Below are 25328 nucleotides of genomic sequence, written 5' to 3' on the forward strand. Positions count from 1 at the left end.
ACACACCTGTCCTCTTAGCACTCAGGAGGCCAAAAAAGGAAGATCATGGGTTTAAGGCCAGCCTGGGCTACATAGCAGGATTTTTGATAAAATAACAATAGCATGGAAAGTAATTTCAATTTCAGGTGTTTGCAAGCTGTGCGAACGTGGACACCCAACTTCTGAGCTTGTCATCTCATTTGCAAAACAGAATCACGACCCACTTCAGAGTTACGCAGCTCAAAATGAGTTATTTGTTGAATATGTCCTGGGTACGGAAGTTCCAAGCTGTTTCCTCAGTGAGCGCTAAAAAGTTTGAAAGGCGCAGCCTTCTCTTTTCAATCCTGCCTTACCCAAGGCTGTGTCCGAGGCTTGTCCTGACATGTCCACGCTACACCCTGAGGATGCAGCAAGCCTACTCCTCCCCGGACATCCCTCCAGTCTGAAGCGCCTTGCTGGATTTTGAAATCCAGGCACAGCCCTAACGGAACCCAGGAACCGCAGTCCAGGCTCCGCCCCTCTGTGCTCATTGGTCCATTCAACCCAGGCAGGCGCCAATGAGTGGCGGGGCGGCAGTATTGAAGCCGGAGCCCGCGGCGGCGTACGCAGTTGGAGGCGGCGGGCGTCCGAACCGGTCCGTGGTGCCTGAGGCTCAGAGAGACGCGCCCCGAGCTCGGCCTGTGATGAGCACCTCGACCGTGCCGCGGGACCTGCAGCTGCCCCCGACCCAGAGAACCCAGCCGGCGTTCAGAGGTGAGCGGCGCGGGCCTGGGCGCCTGCTTCTGTGTGGTGCCCGCTGGCCGCCAGGCCTCGCGCGGAGCGGAGCGGAGCGGGCACCGAGGAGCCGCCGTCAGAGCGCTGCGCCCAGGCCGGTTGCATCCTGCATGGCCGCCGCTGGCCGGACTTAGCTCCCTGCGGAAGTTGCCCTATGGCCGAGGTGTCGGTTTAGCCCTGGGGTCGGTGCGCGACTCTGACCCGGATGGTCCGAGGGGGTCCGGGTCATCAGAGGGCAGGGCTGCGAAGCACATAGACTGCGCCTGCGCAGTGGTCTCTCCTGCCCTGCTCAGATCCAACTAGGGTGTGGAGGGTGGGATGGGGGGCGTTTCCTGATCTGGTATTTCCGATTTAACCCTCTCCAACTTGAACTTTTTGGAAAGCTGAAATTGAATGGTGTGCAGAAATAAGGGAAACATTAGGGGGAGTAATTTTCATCCAACTTGATTCTAAGTTGGTCAGAATTTAGTGAGTGTTATCTCTACCACCTGTTTCTTAAAGATTTTTTGTAACCATATATTAAAGTGAGATGTTCTCAAAAATTGTCACACGCAATAAAAAGTATAATTTTTTTTTTTAATTTGGTGATGGTGCTGGGGATCAAACCCAGGACCTTGTGCATTCTAGGCAAGTGCTCTAGGCTTTAACCTTAGCCTAGAGCATGTATTCTTGTGCAGTGCAGTTGTGAGGACCTTTTATGGTTCTGATCTCTGATTAAAGAGATTATTTCTCAAAGGCAATACAAGGTTGAGAAGTTTTCTGTTATATAGGAAATATCTCAAGTGATAGATAAAGTAGCCTATGGATGAATCTGGTTGGTCTGGAGAAAGCACCAGGACACAGATAAAACTCTGATGGAGTTTATTAGCAAAGAACACATGGGACAGATTCCCTTCCGTGCAGGGAAAATGTCTGCCCCGGTCGTGAGCTGGGGTCTTTTAAAGGGGGAGGCTTCTGGGCAGGGTGCAGAAGGCGGGAAGATTTTTTTTTTTTTTTAAGTTGGGGGGCAGCAGGAGAGCAGGACTGTTAAAACCTGCCCTCTTTAGAGATCAAAGGGGAAGCCTGCTGTGCTGGCCAAACAGTGGAGAAAAGTCTGCTTCTCTTGACTTCGAAGACCAGGGTGCTTATCAACTCAGTTCCCTTTTCTCAGGGGCTTCTGAGGCCCTGTCGGTGAGGGGGCGGGGCTATCTGAACCTTAACATCAAGTAAAAGTTTTCCAAGTAAAATAGTCATTTAACTTGATGTTTTAACTGCATATTGATGTTTTAACTAAAGTTGACTTGTTGCTCTTTCCTCTTATTTAGAGCAAAGAAAGCAAAAACTGAAGGAACATCTGTTAAGAGGGAAAACAATGTTTGCATTCGAACAGGAAAATCAGATAGCCAGGTGAGGTCAAATTTATTTCAGTTCTGGAACATTAGAGTTGTCCAGTAAAAACCTAATATATGCCACATTTGTAACTGAAAACTTTCTAGTAATCTCATGTAAGTTAAAAGATGAAATGAATTTAATAACTTAATACAATGATGATTCTTGATAGTATTATTTCAATATCTGATATTTAAAAGTATTAGGAAAAAACAGAAGTATGGAGCCGGCTGAAGGTGCATTCAGTGGCAGAGCGCTCGCTACCACCCAGTACTACAAGAGAAAAAGTAGATACTTCACCTCTTTCGGTACAGTCTAAGATCTGGTGTGTGCTTTATGCTTTCCACAATTTGTACTAATAGTTAACTTTATTTGGATGGTGAACTAAATCATCATTTTCTATGTATGTTTAAACTCTTAAAGGGAAACAACTTAAAATTCTTTATTTTTACATTTATTCTGTGTGTTTTTGGGGGGCTAGGGTGTATGTGTGCACATATGAGCAGACAGGCCAGAGTAACCTTCCAGAGTTGGTTCTCTTCTTGGACCATGTGGGCTTTGGGGATCAAACTCAGTTAACAGACTTGGTTACAAACATCCCCATCCGCTGAGCCATCTGGTCCAGGGGGAAACAATTTTAAAGTAAAATGTGTGTATGTGTACTGAAACATTGACGAAGGATCTGTATTGTGCTGTAAAAGCCAGTGTTTTGCTTTGTTTTGTTTTGTTTTGAAACAGAGTCCCTCTATAGCCAATCTGGCCTCAAACTTGCGATCCTTCTGCTTCCAAATGCTGAGATCACATGTTGGTGCCAATGCATCTGGCTAAAACTGAGTGTTATAATTTTAGTAAGGCTTGGCTTTGGTTTTGTTCTGTGGATTGAACCCAGGACTCTTAAATGTTAACTCTATACTTGACCCTGTATGCCAGCCCCTTAGCAAGACTCACGTTCTCAGTGTATGGGGAAAGTGTTCTTTAGGGAGTATAGGTAGCCCTCAGATATTTGGAGATTTGTTTTTGTCTCAGTTCCTAGGAGAAATATCTTTATATTATTTTGCTTAGTGCCTGGTTATGGCAAAACCAAATAACCATGGTAGTATATAAAAGCAGAAAGTTAAAGGTCCCTTGACTCTTCTTTGTTGAAAATATGTAGTACAAACTATATCAAAGTTCTGTCCTTGGGGCAGTGCGATGGCTTAGCGCAGGTAAAGCCACCTTTTGACATGAGTTTGATTCCCCAGGACTCACATGGTGGAAGAGAGTACTGACTCCTACAAGTTTTCTTGCAGTGCCTTCCTTCCCACATACACAAAATACATAACTATGATTTTTGTGTGTTTGTGTGTGTGTGTAACATGCACCTTGAGTGTAGGTACCTGCAGAATCCATCTGTGTTGGATCCCTGAGAGTTAGAGTTACAAGTGGTTGTGAGCTGCCCAATGTGGTTGCTGGGAATTGAACTCAGGTCCTCCAGAAAAGTAGTATGTGCTCTTAACCAATGAGCCATCTATCCAGCCCATAATAAGTAACAATGAGATTTTTTTAAAAAGTTTTGTCCCTTTTAAACTGACCAAGCAAATAGATATAAAAAGTAAAAATTGAGTACAAAAATGTATGTTCCTTCAAAATCTTATGAATTGCCATTTCAGCTACAATAAAAAAAATACATGTTTTTTCACATGATGAATGCCTTTAAAAAATGTTTTGTTGAATTTTGCAATTTTCATTCAGTGTAACTTCATGGTATTTACATCCCTATCCACACCTCCCCTTAGTGCACCCTCCCCTCCCAATTTAATGTACTCTTATTATATATATACACAGTATGGCCTATAAAGCCTGATTTGGGTACCCAAATGTCCTTCAGTGTGGGTCTGTCCACTGGAGCCTGGCTAACCTACCAATCCTATGATTGTACCATTCCTGTGAGAGACTGTCTCTCCCCCTCCTAGCAGCCATCAGTTGCCAAAAATTTTCTAACATTGGGTTGGGATTTCTTACCTACTTCCCCATGTCTGTGCTGGGATTTTGTTTTTGAGCTTGCATGGGACTTGTGCGTGCCTTCACCATTGCTGTGAGTTCATATGAGTAACTCACCAGCTATCTGGAAAGCTCTCTCTTTGTGGTCATCCACCACCTCTGGCTCTTACAATGTGCCTCCTCTTCTGCAATGATCCCTGAGCCTTGGGAGGCAGAAGTTTGAAATAGATGTCCTATTCAGGGATAAGTGCTCTGCAACCTCTTATTTTCTGCACCTTGGCCAGTTGTGGGATTCTGTGTTAAATCACCATCTGCTGCATAAGGAAACTTCTCTGGTGAGAGTTGTAAGATGCATTCATCTTATGTGTAGAGGTTGTATTGAAGAGGTATCACTTAGGATTAAGTGTCTCATAGACACTCTCTGCATTAGACCAATTGAATACATTATTCTTTTAAACAGGTGATGCATATTTTAGTCTCTAGCATCTTCTGAGATACAGCAAAACATTTTAATATGTATAAAACCTAAGTAGAAAATTGTTAAGTCATTGACCATGTGATCATGAATAAATTCCTAAATTGGTAAGTGAAGGCACAGTTTTTATGACTGAGGTTGTGTGCTTTACATGAATACAACTGATGGATAATTGCATGTGTTTAGTAGTCTGTATGCCCAGTTATTTGGTCAGACAGTTACCTCGATGTTGCAGTAAAGGAATCTTTTGGATGTGGTTAATGGTTAAATCAATAGGCCTTGAGAACAGCAGATGGTCCTCCATGTAGGTAGACCTCATGCAATGAAAACATGCTTTTGAGGTTGATATTCAAACTCTGCAGTTGTATTTTATTTATTATCTTTATTTTATGTGTATCACTTGCATGTGTAAGGGCATCCATATCATGCAGTGCCTCCATAGGTCAGAAGAGGGTGTCAGATCCCCTGGAACTGGATGGTTGTTAGCCACCATGTGGGTGCTGGGAATCAAACTCGAGTCCTCTGCAAGAGCAGCCAGAGCTCTTAACCGCTGAACCATCTCTCCAACCCCAGAAATTTAAAGTTTTATTAGCTATAAAAATACTAGATTTAGTTTTACCAGTACAATTTTTCACATTTTAACATAATCTCTGAATTTGGGAATCTGGTTTAGAATTCAGGTCTAGTTGACAGTATTTTTTTTTTCCTATATACAAAATTGGTATCACCTGCTAAGAGATTGCCTTACCCCATCTTGTTTATTACCCCATTGAATCACTAAAAGTTTTGCTTAGGATAAATACATCTTAACCCAGTTCTTTCCTCAATTAAAAATTTTAGATTATGGGACCTTGGATATAGCTCAGTGGTAGAGAATTTACATAGCATGTACAGGGCCCTGGATTTGATACCCAGCAACACACACACAAGCTATGAAATTCATTAGCTGTTAATATTCCTCCATTCCTTCCCCCTGAAAGGAGACCTCCTTAGTACAAAACTAATTTATTTAAAAATTTTTAACTAATAGAGGCCAGAAAGTGATGACATCTGAAGATCAGTTTCAAGAAGGGAAAAAAGTTCTGAAACTCAAAACAAAAATGGTAAGATACATGCAAAGCATTCATAGACCTTTCCTATACTCTTTCTGAAAGAAGTGAGTTCTGAAATACTAATTTCTGTTAACTCTTCTAGGCTGATAAAGAAAATATTGAAAGACCTACAGAGAGCAAAAATAAGACAATAGAAAAAGACTGTAGTCCTTTGAAACCTACTAATGAGTTAACCACTTCAGAAGTGCATAATTTTGAGGATGATCAAAGTATGCAGTTATTACCAATTAAAAATGATTTCCAAAGTCAAAATATGACATTAAGCCAGGCATTTCACCTTAAAAATACTAATAAAAAGAAGCAAGTAACTGCAGAAAAACCAAAGCAAGATGCTAACATGCCCCCAAAACCCGTTCTTGGGTGTTACCGTGGGCAGATTGTTCAGTCTAAGATTAATTCATTTAGAAAGCCTCCACAAGTCAAAAATGAGAATTCTGCAACAACAGAGAAACCTTTAACTACTACTTTCTCTAAAGCCACAAAGCCTGTAAACACCAGCAGTGTTAGGGCCCCAAATATGACTGCTGTCACCAAATCTATAAGCAATAAATCAGTGAGCACTGCATTGAAGAGCACGCTTGTTCAGCCACCTGTTAGAAGTCACAATAACACTCAGGGCACCATGAAACGAGGCCTCAGCAGGACCTCTGCCAGCGTTACAATCAGAAAAGGACCTCATGAAAAAGAATTATTACGATCAAAGACGACTTCATCTATTATCAAAACCAGTTCTTCTCAGGACATAAAAAGAAATAAAGCACTATCAAAAGGCATACCTGAAGCTGTAGCCAGTACTGATTCATCTTCCAATACCAAACTGGTAGAGAAGTCAAAAACTGTTGACCAGCGCAGATATACTATAGCAAGAGCAACTATTGATAAATCATTCCAGCCCAAAGAAACCACAGAAGAGAGAAAGTGAGTATGTGCAATTTATTTTATTTTATTAATTTTCAATAGAGCACCATTTGTGAGTTTTGCTTGTGATTTCCTTGAATGTATTAGAATTTCTTTTATTGATTTGTCATGCAGGTAGATTTATGTATGTAACAATATGACCCCAAAGTTAAGTGGCTTGCTGCTTGCTTTTGATAACCCCTTCGTTTAAAAATGCATGCTTTAGGGTTTTTCTTAAGATTTGTTGTTTTTATTTATGTGATGTATATGTTCCTGTGTGAGTTTATGTTTACCATGTGCATGCAGGTAACTGCAGAGATCAGAGGGTCATCAGATCTGGAACTGGAGTTACAGCTGGTTATGAACTGCCTGATGGAGGTGCTGGGAACCAAATCAGATCCTCTGCAGGAACACTAACTGCTTAAGCCAGTGCTCTTAACTGCCAAGCCATCTCTGCAGCCCCCATTCTTGGGTTCTTTAAACATATATTTGATTTTATTGTGTTCAAGATTTCATTCCTGCAAACAAATACACTCTTAAGTGCCACTAGTTTAGAACTACTTAAAGACTTGAATTATTTTTAACTACTCCATTTAGTAGAGTTCTGTCATCAAAATCAAAGTAATGTGTATATACTTCTTCTGTCTGTAGAGCACGTCTGAATGATTGGAGAGCTAGCAAAGGAAGAATACTGAAAAGGCCTCCCAATTCAATAGTTGCCCAGCCTGAGCCAGAAGGACAGAATGAAAAACCAGTTGGGTCCTTTTGGACTACCATGGCAGAAGAAGATGAACAAAGATTATTTACTGAAAAAGTAAACAAAACATTTTCTGAATGTCTGAACCTGATTAATAAGGTAGAGTCTTTATCTTTGTACATTTAATAGCTTAGAAATTGCCTTAATAAATACATGAACAATATACCTTATATGTAACTTACTGAGAATTAAGCTATATTGTCATTCTTCTTAACCAAGTAATATCAGATGTTATGATGACCTAATGTGAGATTGTTAGTCTTGAATTAACTGCATTTTTTATTGAATTTCATATAAATATTTCAAGGGTTAGTAGGGTCAATGAGTTTTTTTACTAGTTTCTCATTATGAACTGAGAACATAGCTCAGCTAGTGGAAAGTTGCCCAGAGTGCATATAATCAAACCCCAGCACCCCATAAACCTGACATGGTGGTGCATGCTTATAACCCTAGCACCTGGGAAGTAGAGGCAGGTGGATCAGAAGTTAAAGGTCATTTTTGCCTACATAGTTAGTTGGAGGCCAGCTTAGGATATAGAAGTCCCTGTCTTTAAAAAAAAAAAGAAGAAGAAGAAAATGGGGCTGGAGAGATGGCTCAGAGGTTAAAAGCACTGGCTGCCCTTGAAGAGGACCCAGGCTCTATTCCCAGCACCCACGTGGCTGCTAACAACTGTCCATAACTCCAGTTCCAGGGGATCTGATACCCTTTTCTGTTTTCTGCAGGGTTTACAACACAGGTATACCTACATACATGTAGATATGACACTTATAAAGTAAAAATAAAGAAAAAAAATAATAGCAGTAGTTATATTCCTCTAAGATGTTAATAAATAGTGAGATTGGGTAGATGTTTACTTTTCCCTTCTGATAATTGTTTTACATATGCCAAACATTTTTACCAATTATTTCCTCCACTTACCTATTTTACTAAAACCTAGCAATAAGCTGTTACTAGCAATCTTTATTGTGTGAGTCATCACTGTAGATTCAGTTCATGTTAACTGAAACATTCTGAAGCAAAATCCTATTACTCTAAACTAACATTATCCTAGTCTTGAATTTATTATAAAATTTTGCTAGTTGGATATAAATCTTGTAGAATATAATTAACTCCAGAATATCTTATTTATTGCTTTTTTATTTTGATTCTCTGTGTATGAGAATTTCACCTGCATTTATACTCATGTCATACAATGCCCATCGAGACCAGAAGAGAGTGTTAAATCTCCTGGAACTTGAGTTACAGGCAGCTGTTAGCCACCATGTGTTATTCGAACCTTGGTCCTCTGCAGTAGTAACCAGTGTTCTTAACTCTGGAGCCATCTTTACCCTCCCTTCGTAAGCATCTTTAAACCTTTTGTGGTTCAGAGCACCACTGAGGTGATAAAGGCACCTGCTGCCAAGCCTAATAACCTGAGTTCAGTCCCTGGAACCCATGTGGTAGAGAGAAAACTACAATAAGTTGTCCTCTGACTGTCACATAATGCGCCTTGACATGCATGCACCCATAAACACAAAATTAAAAAACAAATTTTTTTCAATATAACTTTTTTTGAATTTTTGTGCATTTCATACAATACATCTTAATCATGTTTGGACTAAAAAGCTATTCTTATTTCTGCCCAATTGACTTTTTTGTTTTGATAGTATGGAATTTTCTACCCTGATGTTTACTTTGTATATAACTTCTGCATTACTATTTTAATTTTAGTATGAAAACCCAGCAAGGACAATTAAGGGGGAAAGAACCCTAAAGACTGTTCTCACACATGAACTTTTGTTACATGTAAAAATTCTAAAGAAAGTATTAGCAAATTAATCCCATAATGAATTTTTTTCTTTTTCATTTTTTTAAATGTATATGTAATGTACATGTGTATGTGCATGTGTAGGGCCCAAGGTTAATGTCAGGAATCGTCTACAATTGGTCTTTGGCCTTATTCATTGAAGTAGGGTCTCAGTCAAACCAAGAGCTTGAGGTTATGGATAGTCTTGCTAGGCAGCTTGCTCTGAGATCCCTTGTCTCTGCTTTGTGAGGAGACTGGAATTACAGGTGGACCACCACACCCACCTAGCATGCACATGGGTTCTAGGACTCTGAACTCCAGTTCTCATAGTTGCATAGCAGACACTTTAACCACTGAGCCAGCTCCTCAACCCAGAATCCCACAATTTATAGAAGTATAAATATCAAAGCCAAAATGCTAGTCGATTTTTATCTGTGTATCTCAGCTAGTATTCCAGGGTTTTGTTGCCTTCTCATGCTATGCTTTTTATTAGTTAGTCAAAATAAGTTGGGAAAGGCAGGCATGGTGGTACACACCTTTAATCCTAGCATTCAGAAGGCAGAAGCAGGTGGATCTCTGTGAGTTCAAGACCAGCCAGGGATATATAGTGAGACACCCTGTCTCAAGAAAAAAGTTAGGATAATAGTGAATTTTTTTATGAATGATTTTTCTATCAACTTTTTCTGTTGCTTGCTGTTCTCAATTGTAATACTAATTGATTATTCATAATTTACACTTTGTTGGTATTTTAGGGATGCCCCAAAGAAGAAATTTTAGGCACATTGAATGACCTGATACAAAATATTCCAGATGCAAAAAAACTTGTTAAATATTGGATATGTCTTGTACGTATTGAACCAATCACAAGTCCTATTGAAAATATTATCTCAATCTATGAGAAGGCCATTCTAGCAGGAGCTCAGGTAAAATAAAAATTTACTGATCTTTTTTTTCACAGTGTAAATGATTCAGTTATTTTGAAGCATATCATAATCTAACTTGATAAAATTGTGTTTATTGGGGCTGGAGAGATGGCTTAGTGGTTAAGAGCACTGGCTGCTCTTACAGAGGACCCAAGTTTGGTGCCCATTATCCACATGGTGACTAACAATAATCCATAACTCCAGTTCAGGGGATCCAATGCCCTCTTCTGGTTTCTGTGGGCATTGTGCTCTTGTGTAACCCCCCCCCCCCCGCCACATACACACAAGTGCACATAAATAAAATAGTAAATCTTAAAAAACAAATGGGGGGGGCTAGAAAGATGGCTCATCAGTTAAGAGCACTGACTGTTCTTGCAGAGGACCCAGGTTTGTTTCCCAGCACCCACATAACAGCTATCAACCCTCTGAAACTCCAGTTTGAAGAGATCCGATGCCCTCTTCTGGTCTCTGGGCATTGTACAACACAGGTGCACTTATGTACATGCAGGCAAAACACTCATACACATAAAATAAAAATTGGGGGGGGGTGTATATGTAGAAAAATGGGTATTTAAAGACCACAGGGGAACTTGGAAGTATAGTGCAGTCATAGAGCATGGAGACCCTGGGTTCAGTGTTTGGCACCAGAAGTAATGAAAGCTACAAAGGCAGCATCATACATGTTTTTCAGCCTTCTAAACCTTTTCATTTATGTACTTTAAAAAATTGATATAAGCTGGACTATAAATTTAATGGAATTTTCTGTGAGAAATGTTTTAGCACAAAATATCTTCCTATGCATTTCCTAACTCTGATGGACCAGAAGGGACATTAAAATAGGTTATGGCACAGTAGCAATGATGTAGAAGTGAGAACCAAAGGAGAAGAGATGATAATGTAGCAGAAATTGGGAAACAAGAATCAAAATTGGCCAAGAAAATTGAAAGCAGAATGGATCTAGAAGTTAATTCTCAAACTAGAACTATGAGCCAGGACTTCCATGTCATAAATATATTAGCAGGCACAGCAACACTAAGGAACATAGTGTTCTAATAGCTAGTAGGTAACAGTAAAATTTGAACAATTGAAACATATTGGACTAACCAACCTAAAACTGTTCAGAGATGGATTTAATAACATGTGAAACAAAATATAACTAGGATTTAAATATAAAAGAGAAGGGGCTTGTTAAATAATATAATCAGCTATTGAATAGAAAATAGTGATTTTTTAAGTGTATGAGTGTATTGCCTGTATGTATGTGAGTGCACCTGTGTCGTACAGTGCTACAGAGGTCAGAAGAGGGCTTTGGATTCCCCTGGAACTGGAGTTAAGGATAGTTCACAGCCACCATGTGGGTGCTGGGAATCAAACCAGGGTCCTCTGCAAGAGCAGTCAGTGCTCTTAACCGCTGAGCCATCTCTCCAGCCCCTTATTTTCATTTTATATGGATGAGTTTTTGTATGTAAGTGCACCACATGTGTGCAATGCCCACAGAGGCCAGAAGAGGGCATTGAGTCCCCTGGAACTGAAGTTACAGACAATTGTGAACCATCATGTGGGTGCAAGTCACCTTAACCACTGAGCCCTAAAATATCTCCAGCCCTAGAAGTTTTTGTTTTATTATTAAATTCTGTCCTTTGAGTGCCCTTTTTTATTCTATTAAGTTGAAAATTATTATTTTCAATCTTAATAACAAATGTTCTAGAAAGCATGGTTTAAGAACACACTGCCTTATTTTAAAATATGAAATTTTGATCACTGGTTCTAATATTTTCAACTTCTATAATGTAATTTCTGATAATGTAAAACTTACATGGATCTGCTTTCTTCATTTTAAAAAAAATTAAGCCTATTGAAGAGATGCGACACACAATTGTAGATATCCTAACAATGAAGAGTCAAGAAAAAGCTACTTTAGGTAAGTTTTCCTTTAAGTAAATTGTGATTTAATTAAAATCCCATTATAGATTTAGTTTTTCTTTTATTCAACTTTCTAAAAAAATGTTAAGTTCTTCTGTATGTACATCTGTTTGCCTAAGGTTAAGAATTCTGTATTTAGGTTAAAAAACATATTTAGAATTTTTAAGCCAGGCATGGTAGTAGTATACACCTATAATCCTAGGAATTTTGGAAGGCTGATGTGGGAGGTTTGCTATTAGTTCAGGGCCAGCCTGGGATATACAGAGACCCTGTCTTAAAGAGAAAAGAAATAACTTGTGGTATACAAGTTTGTAATCCTGGCTTTCAGCTGTTGAGGCAGGAAGATCTTGAGTTCAGGCCAGCCTAGGCTATATAGAGTGAGATCCTATCTCAAAAAACCAAAAATAATTTTAAAAAAATTATTTGTTTTTATTTTATGTGTATGAGCCCAGCTAGCTCAGTCAATAGAGCATGAGACTCTTATGTGTATGAGTGTTATGCCTGTATGTATGTAAGTGCACCCCTGTTGTGCACTGGTTGAGGAGGACAGAAGGGGGTCTTGGATCCCCTGGAACTGGAGTTATAGACGGTTGTTGGCTGCCACATGGGTGCTGGGATTTGAACCCAGGTTTACTGCAAGAGCAGCCAGTGCTCTTACCCACTAAGCCATCTCTTCCAGCCCCACCAAATAATTTTCTTTAATTAAATCTAATTCAAAATCCATATTTGTCACTGAGTATGAAAGGTTTCTGTCTGGGTTTTACTTAGTTTTCTGTCTTTAAATGAGGGATTTTAATGCTTATGATAAAGCTCAATATGATAAGATGGAAAGCTGGAGCTGGTACTTGTCCCTGGCAATAAAAACACAATCTGGTAAAGAAATCACTGCCTATGAAAGGCCCATTTCAACTTTACTATTTCTGCCTATATAAACATACTTATAGCTAGAGACTACCACATATAGCCTCTGGTCATGGCCCATGGTCATGGTCATGTAGGCAATGAATTTTAACCCACCAGTGCTAGGATGGGTTGGAATGGCGCCAAGTACCCTATAAATGTAAGAAACTGTGCATTAGAACTCAGGCTTTGGAGATTCCTCCTGAATCTGCCAGCACAAATAAAGTTTTCCAGTTTTCCCCTCTGCCTGTGGTACTTGTCTCTTGTGCACTGAACTCCCATGAAATTTAATTTCCTGTTCAAGGCAGCCCTTTTTGAACTGCTGCCAGTTGTGGAACTCAGCTTGAGGTCAGGTATGGCCAAGGAGAACTGGAAGGCATGACAATTGCCAGGGATCCAAGATTCCACAGGCCATGGCTAAAACCTTCAGACTGCATTCTGTCTGACAGACCTGACAGGGAGAGTAGATCGGCCACTCAATACTTTAGGAAATGCCATGACTTTCTGGGGAGCACAGCTAGACAGACCCACCAACTCAGTGGAAGGGGAGTTTGATCCACTTTTGGCAGTTTTCACAATTGCCTCAGAGTCTCACAGGGAGGTTCCTGTTTGGAATTTGGTACAAAAGAAGGTGCAATCAATATCTCCCCCCTCCCATTCCCCCATAGTCACTGAGACTACTGAATCTGATTGGGCCCTATCCTGTGATTCCATGATGTCTTCTTATGGCTAATTTGCATTGCTGGCTCTTGGGAACTAGTTCCCTTCTATGAGTACTGATTCAATTCAGGGTTCCATGCTGCTAATAGTCATCTAATTCCCTGTGAGGGGAGAGTCTAGGTAAAGTCCTTTCTATCCAGGGTAGTGCTCACCCCAAGGTCTTTATTTTGCTACACTGACACAGTGGAAGGTACACCATGGAAGGATCCCCCTCAACATCTACTGTCTTACACTGCATAATCAGAAAGTTCAAGAAAGGGCATTAAGGAGATTATGGTGTCAGGATGTCTCTGAAAAAACTAAAAGCCCTCTAAATTAGAGTGGCCAGCTTGATGTGGAGTCCCGTCCCACCCCACCCCCACCCCCCGGGAATTTTGGGTGTGACCAAGGTAAAGTCAGTACACCAGGTAATAGATAACTGGGGAACCAAATTATCTAGACCATTTTCCATATATAGATTCTTGGCTGCAAATTGTGTTGACCTAGTCCCCCCAAATAATGATCTGCACTAGTAGTCAGGGATATTTGGGGAACCCCTGGCAGGTGATCTGGCACACTTTCCAAGAGCGGAAATGAAATGTACACTCCTTCAATACATGGATGATTTATTCCTGGCAAGTGCAACTTCGAAGAGTGCAAAAAGGGAATAGAAATGCTACTAAGTCTGTTCCAAGGGACTGGATATAGGATATCCTTCAAGAAGGCCTAAATCTGTCAAAAAGAAGTTAAATACTTGGGTTTCAGATCTGAAAAGGGCATAGGGTCTCGGTGCCCAAACAAAAAAGGGCAGTTTGGGCCCTCCCAATCCTAAAGACCTAGAGACCAACCCTAGAATTTCTAGAGACAGCCAACTTGTCTCATCTGGATATTTAGTTATGCGCTGATAGTCAAACCCCTCTATGAAGCGAGAAATGGGGGAGAAAAGGAATCATTTGAATAACAAGACACTTTCCTAACTCTGAAGAAGGTCCTGCTGGAAGTACTGGTCTTGGGACTTCCTGATGTTACCCAAGACTTTAACCTAACCTGTTTATCTAGGAGAGAAGAGGAATGTCGTTTGGAGTCTTAACCCAGTTTGTAGGGTCCTGGCAATACCCTGTGGCATATTTGTCCAAACTGCTAGAAGAGGTGGCTGCTGGATGACCGTTCTGGCTGTGGATACGAGGCCAAGGAGACCAGCAAACTATAAGACATCCCTAAATCTCATGGGCCCACATGCAGTCATGCCTTTGATGGACCACTGGGGGCACCACTAGCTCAACAACCCACCTCTGAGCCAATACCAGAGTTTCCTATGCAGAACCCCCTGAGTATACCTGGAAACAGTCAAAACATAAGTCCTGCCATTTCCTTACCTGCTGAGTTGAGGCCTCCAGACCATGATTGCATTGAAACAACCTATGAAATATATTTGAGTCTCCCAGACCTCACAGATCAGCCTTTATTCTTCTCGGACCAAACATACTGATAGCAGCAGCTCTCTGTCAAATGGGCAGTATCTGGCAGGATATGTGGTGGTTAACAAAGACAGAAGTAAGGGAGTCAGAAGCCTTCCCAATGGGATGGTCAGTTCAACAGGCAGAACTGTTAGCTCTGTTATCCCTAATCAGGCCCTGGAGTTGACAATGGTAAACACCTACATAGACTTGAGATACACCCTTACCATCCTCCCTATGTGTGGTGCCCTCTATAAGAAAAGGGGACTTCTCAGGAGGTAAAGCAATAGAAAATCAAATTCCTACGCCCTCTAGAAGCAGTTTGGGGCCTAGTGGCCATGGCCATCATCCACTGCCAAGGATACCACAAAGAAAACCACAATCAAAGGAACCAGGAAAAGCATCAACAATAAAGGTGCTATAGGTTCCTCCAACAAAAGCTCAATGACTTCAGCCCTACCCAGGCACCTGAACTGCACATGTGAAGGGAATGCCTGGATGAGACAAGGGAAAGGAACCAAGAATTCAAGTGGATGGTGGCTCCTTTACTGAGAGAGGCCCCTTTGCCCCAGATTACCCAGCTCATCTCATGATCATCAGCTTCCTGAGGATACCCATATGGGAATAACCCAATAAACCAGTATCACTGGCCAGATTTTCTACTCTACAGAATTGTAATCTGAAGATGCTAAACTTGTTCCTGCAACAATGCTGAACAAAGATCCTCCTAGCCACTGGGGTATAAAGAACTGAGCAAAGCTTGTTTGAAGATGTGGAAGTACTTTACTGAACTATCACTTAGCAGAGGCTATAAGTACCTTCTGATCATTATAGGTTTCTCAATGGGTTAGAGGCATATCCCACCAGAACTGAAAAGGTCTGACCCAAGATTCCCTGGAGTGTAACTAGTGCCTGTGCTCTACCCACATGGAGGAAGGGTCACCCCAACACTAATCCAGTACACCCATTTTTCATGCTGCAGAGAGATCCAAGGAACCTGTACCCATGACAAGACCACCTATTCCATCTGCGGAGAGGCAGCATAGAAACTGGGGCAAGACCAATTTGTCTTGACCCACAGTTCCCTAATTGAAGAATGGCCAAAAGTCTGGAGAACCTCAGCCCAAGTCCTTAATCCAGGTCAACTCAAGGCACTGACCTTTGATGCATATAAGGTAGTAGATAGGTCCTTCTGGGAATAGTTTTCACGTGGTAGCTTATTTTAGGAACAAAAATACAGACTCAATGACAAATGTGTGTGTAAAGAAGATACTATATGGTAACGATGTGGCAGAGATTGAGGCCTTGACTTCTACCCTTATTGAAGCTGTGTTACATGGGTTACTTGGTAGAAAGGAGATGCATCAGCAGTCCTCCAGGAAGGGATTGCTACATCCAGCTATGCATGAGGAGCCTGTAATCCCATTAACTTTTCCATCCTAAACCCAGGGGTCCTGAAGTGTGATGAAGGCCACTGAATCGGTGTGTGTATTGATGGTAGAGGTGATGAGTTGTCTTACTTGTCAAAAGGTTAAACAGACAAGACAGGCCCAAACTTTCCAGGTGTTACTCTCCATGAAGTCAATGAGAGTTGCCCCAGACTGTGTTTGTTTGTTTGTTTGTTTGTTTGTTTTAAAAGAAAGAAAGAAAGAAAGAAAGAAAGAAAGAAAGAAAGAAAGAAATGACAGAAACAGTAGCCCATACACTGTAAATGTAAGCTTCTGTTATGTGTGTGGAGGAATCACAATGGAGGACAAATGGCTATGGGACCCAGTCAGAGACCCAACCCCTTCACATAAAGTTAATAGAAACCCCACATTCTAACAACATCATTATTGGGAAAAGATGTCTAGCCAGATGGGTAGTAAATTTCACTGTCTCAGAACGCAATTTTATCTGCACCAGGCAGACCTTTTTTAACTACTCCCTAGGAAAAGAGGAATGGTTGAAGACAACAGTTGATTAAATTAAAATTTCATTTTCATCAGAAAATGACTTGGTGACCCAAAGCTGTACCTGGGGTCAGATACACCAAATATGGGCTGGCCTGTCCCCTGGCCCTTTCCTTTTGCAGTGCCTGAGGAATCTGTTGGGTGTGTGGCCACATTTCACGGCTAATGCTAATTCCATACTGCCAAGTTGCTGGTCAGGAGTGTGTGTCCTGAGAACTATTAGGTCTTCTTAAAGCACGATAAGAGTGCCTGGGACACATGGCCCTGAAAAATACACTAATTAGAAGAAAGATGGACACACACACACACACACACACACACCTTACAGATAGGAAATTGGAAAGATGATAAATGGTCATCCAAAAGAATAGTTCAGTGTTACAGGCCTGCCACTTGTACAGAGGACAGCTCATTGGGTTACAGGACTTTCCTTTCCATGCTGAATCACAATTCTTTTGCAGGCTGTCCTAGAGATCATAATTGTAATGACAATGACACTGCTCAGGCACTTGATGATGAAACACCACATCAAGATCTGAAGTACCATTTACCAGAATAGGCTAACTTTGGACTGTTTGTAATGGTGAAGGAAGAAGGGTGTGCTGGATAGCTTTAGTGTCAACTTGACACACCTGGGTTGAGGGAACCTCAATTGGGGAATTGCCTCTATTGGACTGGCCTGTGGCCATGTCTGAGGGGCATCTTCTTGATTACTGAGTGATGTGGGAGGGCCCAGCCCACTGTGGGTGGTGCCACCCCTGGGCAGGTGGGCCTGTGTTGCATAAGAAAGCAGGCTGAGCAGGGGCCAGGGGATCAAACCAGTAAGCAGCATTCCTCCATGGCCTGTGCTCCAGCTCCTGCTTCCAGGTTCCTGCCAAGTTCCTACCTTGGGCTCCCTGATGAACTGCAACCTGGGAGATGTAAGCTGAATAAACCCTTTCCTCCCCAAGTTGGTATTGGTCAGAGTATTTTGTCACAGCAATGAAGAACAAACTAAGACAGAGGGATATATGGAAATTTTAATTTAATCAACTGTTGTCCTCAACTAGATGAAAAAGGATTATCAAAAGCATACAAGAAGTGGCCCATGTCCCAGTTCAGACCAGGAAGGGATAGACCCCAGATGAGCTACTTGGAAGTTTGTTTCCTTGGATCAGAGGCTTTAAGACCCTCACAGGGCAGTCAAGGTTTTGTGTATAGGATGTCAAATCATCCCTTGCTAACCTCTGTAGTCAGGACTCAGATTTAGCCATAGAATGCAGGACTACAACCTACCTACCTATGTTTCCCCTAAACTACCAACTTAGCATGGAAGATGCAGAGGAAGGTGATACCCTCTAGACAAGTTAAAAGGACATCAGAGGGAGGAATGAGATGGAAAACTAGAGCTGGTACTTGTCTCTGGCAGTAAAAGAGCACAAAAAGTAAAAGAAACTGCCTATGAAAGGGCCATGTCAGCTTTATTGCTTCTGCCTATGTAAATATACTTAACAGCTAGAGACTCACACATAGCCTCTAGTCATAAGTGCTACAAACTCTAGTGCCTGACTTGTGGTCATGTAAGCAAAGAATTTTAAGCCACCAATGTCAGAATGGGTCTTGAGTTGCCTATAAATGCAAGAAACTGGATCAGAGCTTAGACTTTGTGCCAGCACAAATAGTTTGCTGATTTGCCACTCTGCCTCTGGTACTTGTTTCTGGTACGTTGAGCTGTAACAGTGCTTGCCTGGCATTGCCTCAGCCTAGCAAATGGGTTTAATCACCAGCACCACAGTTTTGTTTTGTTTGTTAATGTGTATGAGTGTTTTGCTTAAATATATGTAAGTGTACCACATGCAAGCACTGTCCCCAGACTCCAGAGAAGGTATTTGATCCCCTGGAATTGGAGTTACAGATGGTTATTAGCTGCCATATGGGTGCTGGGAACCAAACCTGGGTCTTTTGCAACAGCAGACAATTCTTTTAGGCATTGAACCATCTCTCCAGCTCTACAATTTCTTTAAGTTTTGTTTATTTACTTATTTTATGTGTATGGGTGTTTTGCCTGCATGTATTTAAGTGTACCTGTGTTGTGCAATGTCCACGGAGTCCAGAAAAGGGTATCAATATCCTTGGAACTAGAGTTAGAACAGACAGTTATTAGCTGCCATATGAGTGCTGGGAACTGAACCCAGGTCCTCTGCAAGAGCAGCTCTTAACTGCTAGGCCAGGCCATCTCTTCATCACCTCTTCCCCAATTTTTTTTTTTTAATGATGTAGTTTGATTAATCTCTTAAGACCTTTTTACCAGTTATATGATACGTTCTGTGTTCTAGAAAAGTTTCTATGCGGGGAAAGTTTGAAAATTGCAAACATTTAATGAGCAATTTATGCTATTGAAAAAAAGGAAGAAGGGCTGGAGAGATGGCTCAGCAGTTAAGAGCACTGACTGCTCTTTCAGAGGACCCAGGATCGATTCCCAGCACCCACATGGCGGCTACGAACCGTCGTTAACTCCAGTTCCAGGGGACTCCGAAGCCCTCTTCTGATCTCCCGCGGCATTGCACTACAAGGGTGCACTCACATGCAGGCAATACACTTGTACACATAAAAATAATAAATATTTTTTAAAAAAGAAAAGCTCATTCAAGAGTTTGTGCATGGTAGTCAATGCCTGTAATCCCAACACCATTGGAGGGTGAAGCAGGAGTATAAATTTGAAGCCAACCTTGGTTATGTAGCAAGATAACAAGAATATTCTGAGAATAATACATGTAATTCATTACATGTCAGTATATAAATAAAACATTTTCTAGATTTAAATTTCAACTGTACCAGTCACTATGACTTTAGAAAAAAGAAGCAACAAAATTTTTTAACTATAAAATGGAGATTATCGGGGACACTGAATGAAATAATTACCTAAAGCACATATTATAGTCTGTGACACCTAGTAAGCTCATTAAACTTTATCCATCAACATTAGGTAGGTAGGTAGGTAGGTAGGTAGGTAGGTAGGTAGGAAGGTAGGAGAAGAAAATCACTAAATAGAAATGCAGATTAATTTGTTTAATTTCTATTACATTTTTTGGTGTGTGTGTGTTTGTATTTGCATGTGTGTGTATATGTGTGCATATGCAGAGATCAGAGGACAGCTTATGGCAGTCAGGTTGCTTTCTACCATATGGATTCAAGGAAGGATCAAACTCAGGTTGTCAGGCTTGGAGACAAGTGCCTTTACCTACCTACCCACTGAGTCATCTCACCAGCCTCAGAAAAATTATTTCTAATTGTCTAAATCATCCAGTCACCAAGATCCATTTTACATACTGTGTGCCTGTTTCAAGTTACTTTCTCTGATGATTTTAAGAAGATCAAATAGTTTTAACTACACCCCCCCCCCATTTTGTTTCTTTAAACTGGGATTAAGTTACCCAAACTGGTCTTAAATTGCTGGGCTCAAATGATCCTCTTCTTAAATAGTTGGTACTATAGGTATATACCACTGCACTTAAAAGGTTACCTTTTTTTTTTTTTTTTTTTTTTTGAGACAGGGTTTTACTATGTATCACTGGCTGGACTAGAATTCAAACTTAGTGCTGGAATCAAAGACATGTGCTACCTTGCCTGGTGAAAAGTCATTTCTTTAAGGCTTGTGATCTGTGTTGGCAAATTACCTTCCAGAAAAATGCTCTTTATTTTTAGTATACAAAACTAATTTAAATTTTAGAGATCTAGGTCAAGAGCAAAACTTTAAATAAAACCAACGATCATACTAAAATTCTAAATCAACTGTTATATAAGGTTTTGATTATATGAAAGATAGGGACGAAGCCCTCTTTTGACCTCCACAGCATTGCACAACACGGGTACACTCATGTACATGTAGGCAGTACACTCGTGCACATAAAATAGAAGTGATAAAATGTTGTTTTAAAAAAGATTAAAAATAACTTTTCATTGATGTTAATATGTTAATGTATATTAACATAGGTCATATTTCTATTGGGGTATGCTAGTAACAGAGAGAGACAGAGACAGACAGCACAAGCTGGGCATGGTGGTGCAAGCCTTTAATCCCAGCACTCAGGAGGCAGAGACAGACAGTTCTCTTGAGTTTGAGACTAGCCAAGGCTATATAGTATGATCCTAATTTCAAGTCTAATATGTTTTATTTTTAACTTTGTCTTCCCTCACTCCTTTCTCATTCCCACCTTCCCTTTCTCTCCAAAAAAGAAAGGAAAAAGAAAAAATCCTCCTGACATTGGCTCCTTAGCAGAAATTCCAGAATAGCTATCCATATTACACATGTACAGACATTCCGACAAAGCTCTGTATTCATCTGTTCATTTTGTCCAGTCTCAGATTTTCATATTTAGCCTTTCCTTCCTATCTTAACCTGTTAACCTTCAGCTATTTTAACAACTTTATAGGATCATGGATTGTCCCTATTCTTTATATGAACCAGAGCTTATGTCTCCATTTTTTCCCCCAAACTTGCAAATCAAATTCATTTTAATCTAGTCCCTGTCTTCTCTCAGCTAGTCACCACCTCCCACACTCTACCTTGCTCCTTTCCCTGAATTTTGAAAACACAGATTCTTCAAGTTAGTTTAATTTCCTTTTGTTCTGTTACAAGATTGTCATCTTTGATCTCAAATACTCATTTTTCAAGATCCAGTCTAAATGTTACTTTTGAAAATTTCCCTAGCTCTCTCCCTATACCATAAGCAAAATTAGTTCCTTCGTATAGGTTCTGAGAACCTTTTGTTCATACTTCCTTTATAGGATTTATCTCATTTTATAGGTAGTTGTTTTTAGCTGTGTTTCTTTCATGGAATTGTAAACTTAAGAACTGGTGTGATTTAATTCTTAAATTTGCATCTATAACATCTGCATATAAGATACTAAATATTCATTAAATAGTTGGCAGCAGTATCTACATAGGAAAAGTAATGATTAGGAGATGACATTTGGTTCTTTTGTTTTCAAAATTTGACCAAAGTTTAAATCTATAAATGTATCTTCTATAGGAGAAATTACTGAGGCAGCTCATTCAACCAAGGAACATATCCAAGAAGTCAAAGTTGAAGATAGAAGTGTTCATCTAGAGTCAGGAATGCCAGAAGTGGAGAATGAATATCACAAAAATACGTTGATTGAAGAATGTGAAAACAACCAAGACAATAAAACTAAAGATGCAGCCAGTGATATTGCAACCCCTGATTCAGGGACTGGAGCAGGTTGCATAATTAAATATAATGTATCTTCTACACCATGCTTGCAAAGGTAAACTTTTAAAATGTACTGCCATTTGTTTTCACACCCGGGGATAATTTTAAAAAAAAATTTTTAATGCTAAGGGTCAAGTCCAGAGCCTTCAGTATGATAGATCACACCTGTAATCACAGCACTTGGGAAGCTGAGGTAGGAAGATTGCTATGAATTCAAGTCCAGCCTGGGCTACTCAGTCTCACAAAAACAAAACAAGGGGTAAAAAGGTTCATTTGTTTTGAGTCATCATCTCACTGCCTACCTAGTGCTGGGATTAAAGGTGTGCACCATCATGCCCTGCAAGTATCACTGGAATGTTTCACTACTGTATTGGCTTTGTTTTTCCCTACACAGTATTACTTTGAAAAAGAAAACATTTATACCAGTTTACTTTAACCTCTATATCGTTAGTAGCAGTAGAGTTTGGAACTGAGGGATTAGTTTATTTCACAACTGCTAAAGTGACCACTCTGTATAAATTCTAACAACAAATAAAGAAAAGTATAAGTTCCCCACTTCAAGAAACTTATAGAACCTCTCTCCCTTTCTATAAAGTACTTGCCACATACAATATACAGTATGATAACTAGTATAAAATATAAGGAAAACAAAGTAAAAGCTGGACATGGTAACACAAGCCTGTAATCCTAGCACTCTAGAGGTAGAGGGAGGCTGATCTCTGTGAGAGCGAGGCTAACCTGGTTTATATAATGAATTCCAGGCCAGCCAGGGTTATAGGGAAACCCTGTCTCAACAACAACAAAAAAAACCAAAATACATATGGCAAAATGTTTAACATGCTTTTTGAATTTTGGAAACAATCTTGTGTTTTTCAGTATGAAAAAGATGAGACATGATAAAATAAATTCCACATTTAAAGAGCTAAAGTTTCTGACACCAGTGAGACGTTCCCAGCGTATTCAAGACAAAATGTGTCAACTACCAGATATGTTAAAAGATCATTACCCTTCTGTGTCTTCACTGGAGCAGTTATCAGAATTGGGAGGAGATGCGTTTGTTTGCCGCCCCAACACAGCCCTGTGCTCGATGTTCGCTGAGACGGATAAAACAGGGGAGAAGTAAAGCTCCCAGGAGGAATGAGTTTTGTAATTGCTGTGGTGTTTTGTTTTGCATGGCTTTGTATTTGCCTGTGGTCTGTGGAGACAGGTCTGGAGTTCTCCAGGTACCTAACTGTTCATGGCAGTGAGCTTCATTGACATACATGTTATAGGAATAGTTGCCCTTCTGTGTGTCAGAAGTCTGTTCCTACCATGTCCATCTATCTCAATAGACTTTTTCTTTAATACTGGTGAACTTTGTTAGCTTGTATATTGTATTTTTTGAATATAATAGCTTGTTCACTTTACTAAATTTAAGTAATGAGGTATCATCAGGAAATATATTCTAAATAAATTTACATTTTTACATGGACATGTTTTTAAATTTTTCATGTTTCTTTGTCTTTAAACAGAATACTGATTATTTTTTTCCATTTCTTTGATTAGTATGAAAGTCTAAAATTGGGTTGGGAGCATATGCTTAACATGTCTGAGGCCTTGGGTCAGTACCTAGCTCTAAAAAAGTGGAAAAATTGTGGTATGTGGAGCAACTCCCTTCAAATACTAAGATATAAAAGGTTCAGCTTGCTTTTTCACCAACTCAAGTTGGCATCCCTTGCTCTTCCTGCTGTCCATCAGGTTCACTTTGCCTCTCTGAGAGGTAGTTTTCATTGTAACTGAGATCCCAGAGAAGGGATAGTTAATGGGGTTTGGGAAGGAATGTTTTTAATAAATGTTCTACCTTAGGTAGCATTTCCAAAATGATACTTAAATTTGTTTTCTTTTCCATAATATAAAAATGTTACTGTTGAATCATGTCCCCTGAGACATGATGGTCACATACAGCAGTTTTCTTCTCTTCACATTAACAACACTACAAATAAAATTGTTTTGCAAGGCAGTAAACTAATATTTAAAAGGCATAAATCCCATTACAACTCTATACTTTCAGACAGGTGAATGGTAAAAGATCAGTTTAATAGCAATGTATGTAATAATAGTCTTTGTGTTCATTACTTTGTATAACTTTTATTTATTGTCTTACATTCTGGAGGGAAGAATTTTTATTTTTTAACTTTAATATGTATACAATAAATATCTGTATAATGACATTCCAATGACTATTTTAGTGATGGGACTGGATAGCCCTACTTTGGGGCTATGCTCTCAGCTTCAGTGTGGCATTTATTTCAGTACATAATTTATGAGGGCTGGTGTTGTGGGAGACATGAGGAGATGTCTACTCACCCCAGAGAGGGAACCAACAACAGACCACCAAAATCTAACTTTGGGCCACTGCGTTTTATTGTTTACTTAGAGGAGCAGAAATGACTCACTAAAGCCCACCCCAGCATGGGTGACAGCTCAGGAAAGCAGGAACTCTGGAGTGTACTGCACAGCTTTGGCAGCTCTATAGGTTGGAGTGTCCTTTCCACTTAGCTCTGTTGGTCTGAGCCTCTTCCAGGCCACTTGGTTTACATAAGGGGGTTAAGACATGTCTCTTAACTGTAAATAGGGGTTCCTGTGAGATTCCTAGAAAATTTCAGGTTTCTACTTGGTCCTGGCAATTGTTAATTGTGCTGGAATTCTTGACTAGTGAGAAACTTTGACCAGATTCAAGAAGTGAAGGGCTCCTTCCCCTTCCTCTGTCTCTTTAATGTTCCCTTTCTATCCTGCCACAACAGAAGTAGATGTAATTGACACCTGGTTGGTCTGCTTTCCTTTCATTTTAATTTCTTCCACAAACATTGCTAGCCAGGTACACCTTTAATCCCCTGGAGGCAGAGGGGGCAGATCTGAGTTTAAGGTTTGCCTGGTCTACATAACGAGTTCCATGTCAGCCAATGCTACAAATCAAAAATTCACAAACCCACAAAACTTTAGTTCCAGCTAGAATATGTATAGTGAGGCGTGGGGGTGCGGTGGAACAATGAGGGTCAGCCTTGCTGCATGGGGCAGCTGGCCTTGAACCCTTGATCTTCAGCCTCTGCCTCGGAGTGGTGGGATTACAGGCGTGTGCCACCACGCCCTACTA

The 25328-nt window shown here is 40.3% G+C and overlaps 1 protein-coding gene across 2 annotated transcripts; it reads left to right on the forward strand.

The window, feature by feature from the left end:
• The first annotated feature begins 553 nt into the window (after nucleotides 1-553).
• Nucleotides 554-23981, forward strand: Ckap2 (cytoskeleton associated protein 2). 2 transcript variants are annotated; one of them, XM_008849130.3, is made up of 9 exons: nucleotides 556-732; nucleotides 2058-2139; nucleotides 5607-5679; nucleotides 5771-6606; nucleotides 7237-7441; nucleotides 9881-10051; nucleotides 11903-11972; nucleotides 21995-22250; nucleotides 23072-23981. In XM_008849130.3, the coding sequence occupies exons 1-9, from the start codon at nucleotides 663-665 to the stop codon at nucleotides 23316-23318; spliced, it is 2010 nt and encodes a 669-aa protein (XP_008847352.2). In that variant the 5' UTR covers nucleotides 556-662; the 3' UTR covers nucleotides 23319-23981. The 2 variants fall into 2 exon arrangements, with proteins under 2 accessions (XP_029409940.1, XP_008847352.2); XM_029554080.1 differs by lacking the exons at nucleotides 21995-22250; nucleotides 23072-23981 and adding an exon at nucleotides 14633-16659 and having other exon boundaries at nucleotides 554-732.
• Nucleotides 23982-25328: the final 1347 nt, after the last annotated feature.

Source organism: Nannospalax galili, unplaced genomic scaffold, assembly GCF_000622305.1.
Source record: "Nannospalax galili isolate Female #2095 unplaced genomic scaffold, S.galili_v1.0 scaffold140, whole genome shotgun sequence".
In the NCBI taxonomy this organism is placed as follows: Eukaryota; Metazoa; Chordata; class Mammalia; order Rodentia; family Spalacidae; genus Nannospalax; species Nannospalax galili.

Bases quoted from the DNA above. Each gene is read 5' to 3' on its own strand.
- Ckap2 (XM_008849130.3), top strand. From the start codon at position 663: ATGAGCACCTCGACCGTGCCGCGGGACCTGCAGCTGCCCCCGACCCAG. The intron at 5,680-5,770 runs GTAAGATACATG...TAACTCTTCTAG, and splicing joins TGAAACTCAAAACAAAAATG to GCTGATAAAGAAAATATTGA. The intron at 11,973-21,994 runs GTAAGTTTTCCT...TATCTTCTATAG, and splicing joins TCAAGAAAAAGCTACTTTAG to GAGAAATTACTGAGGCAGCT.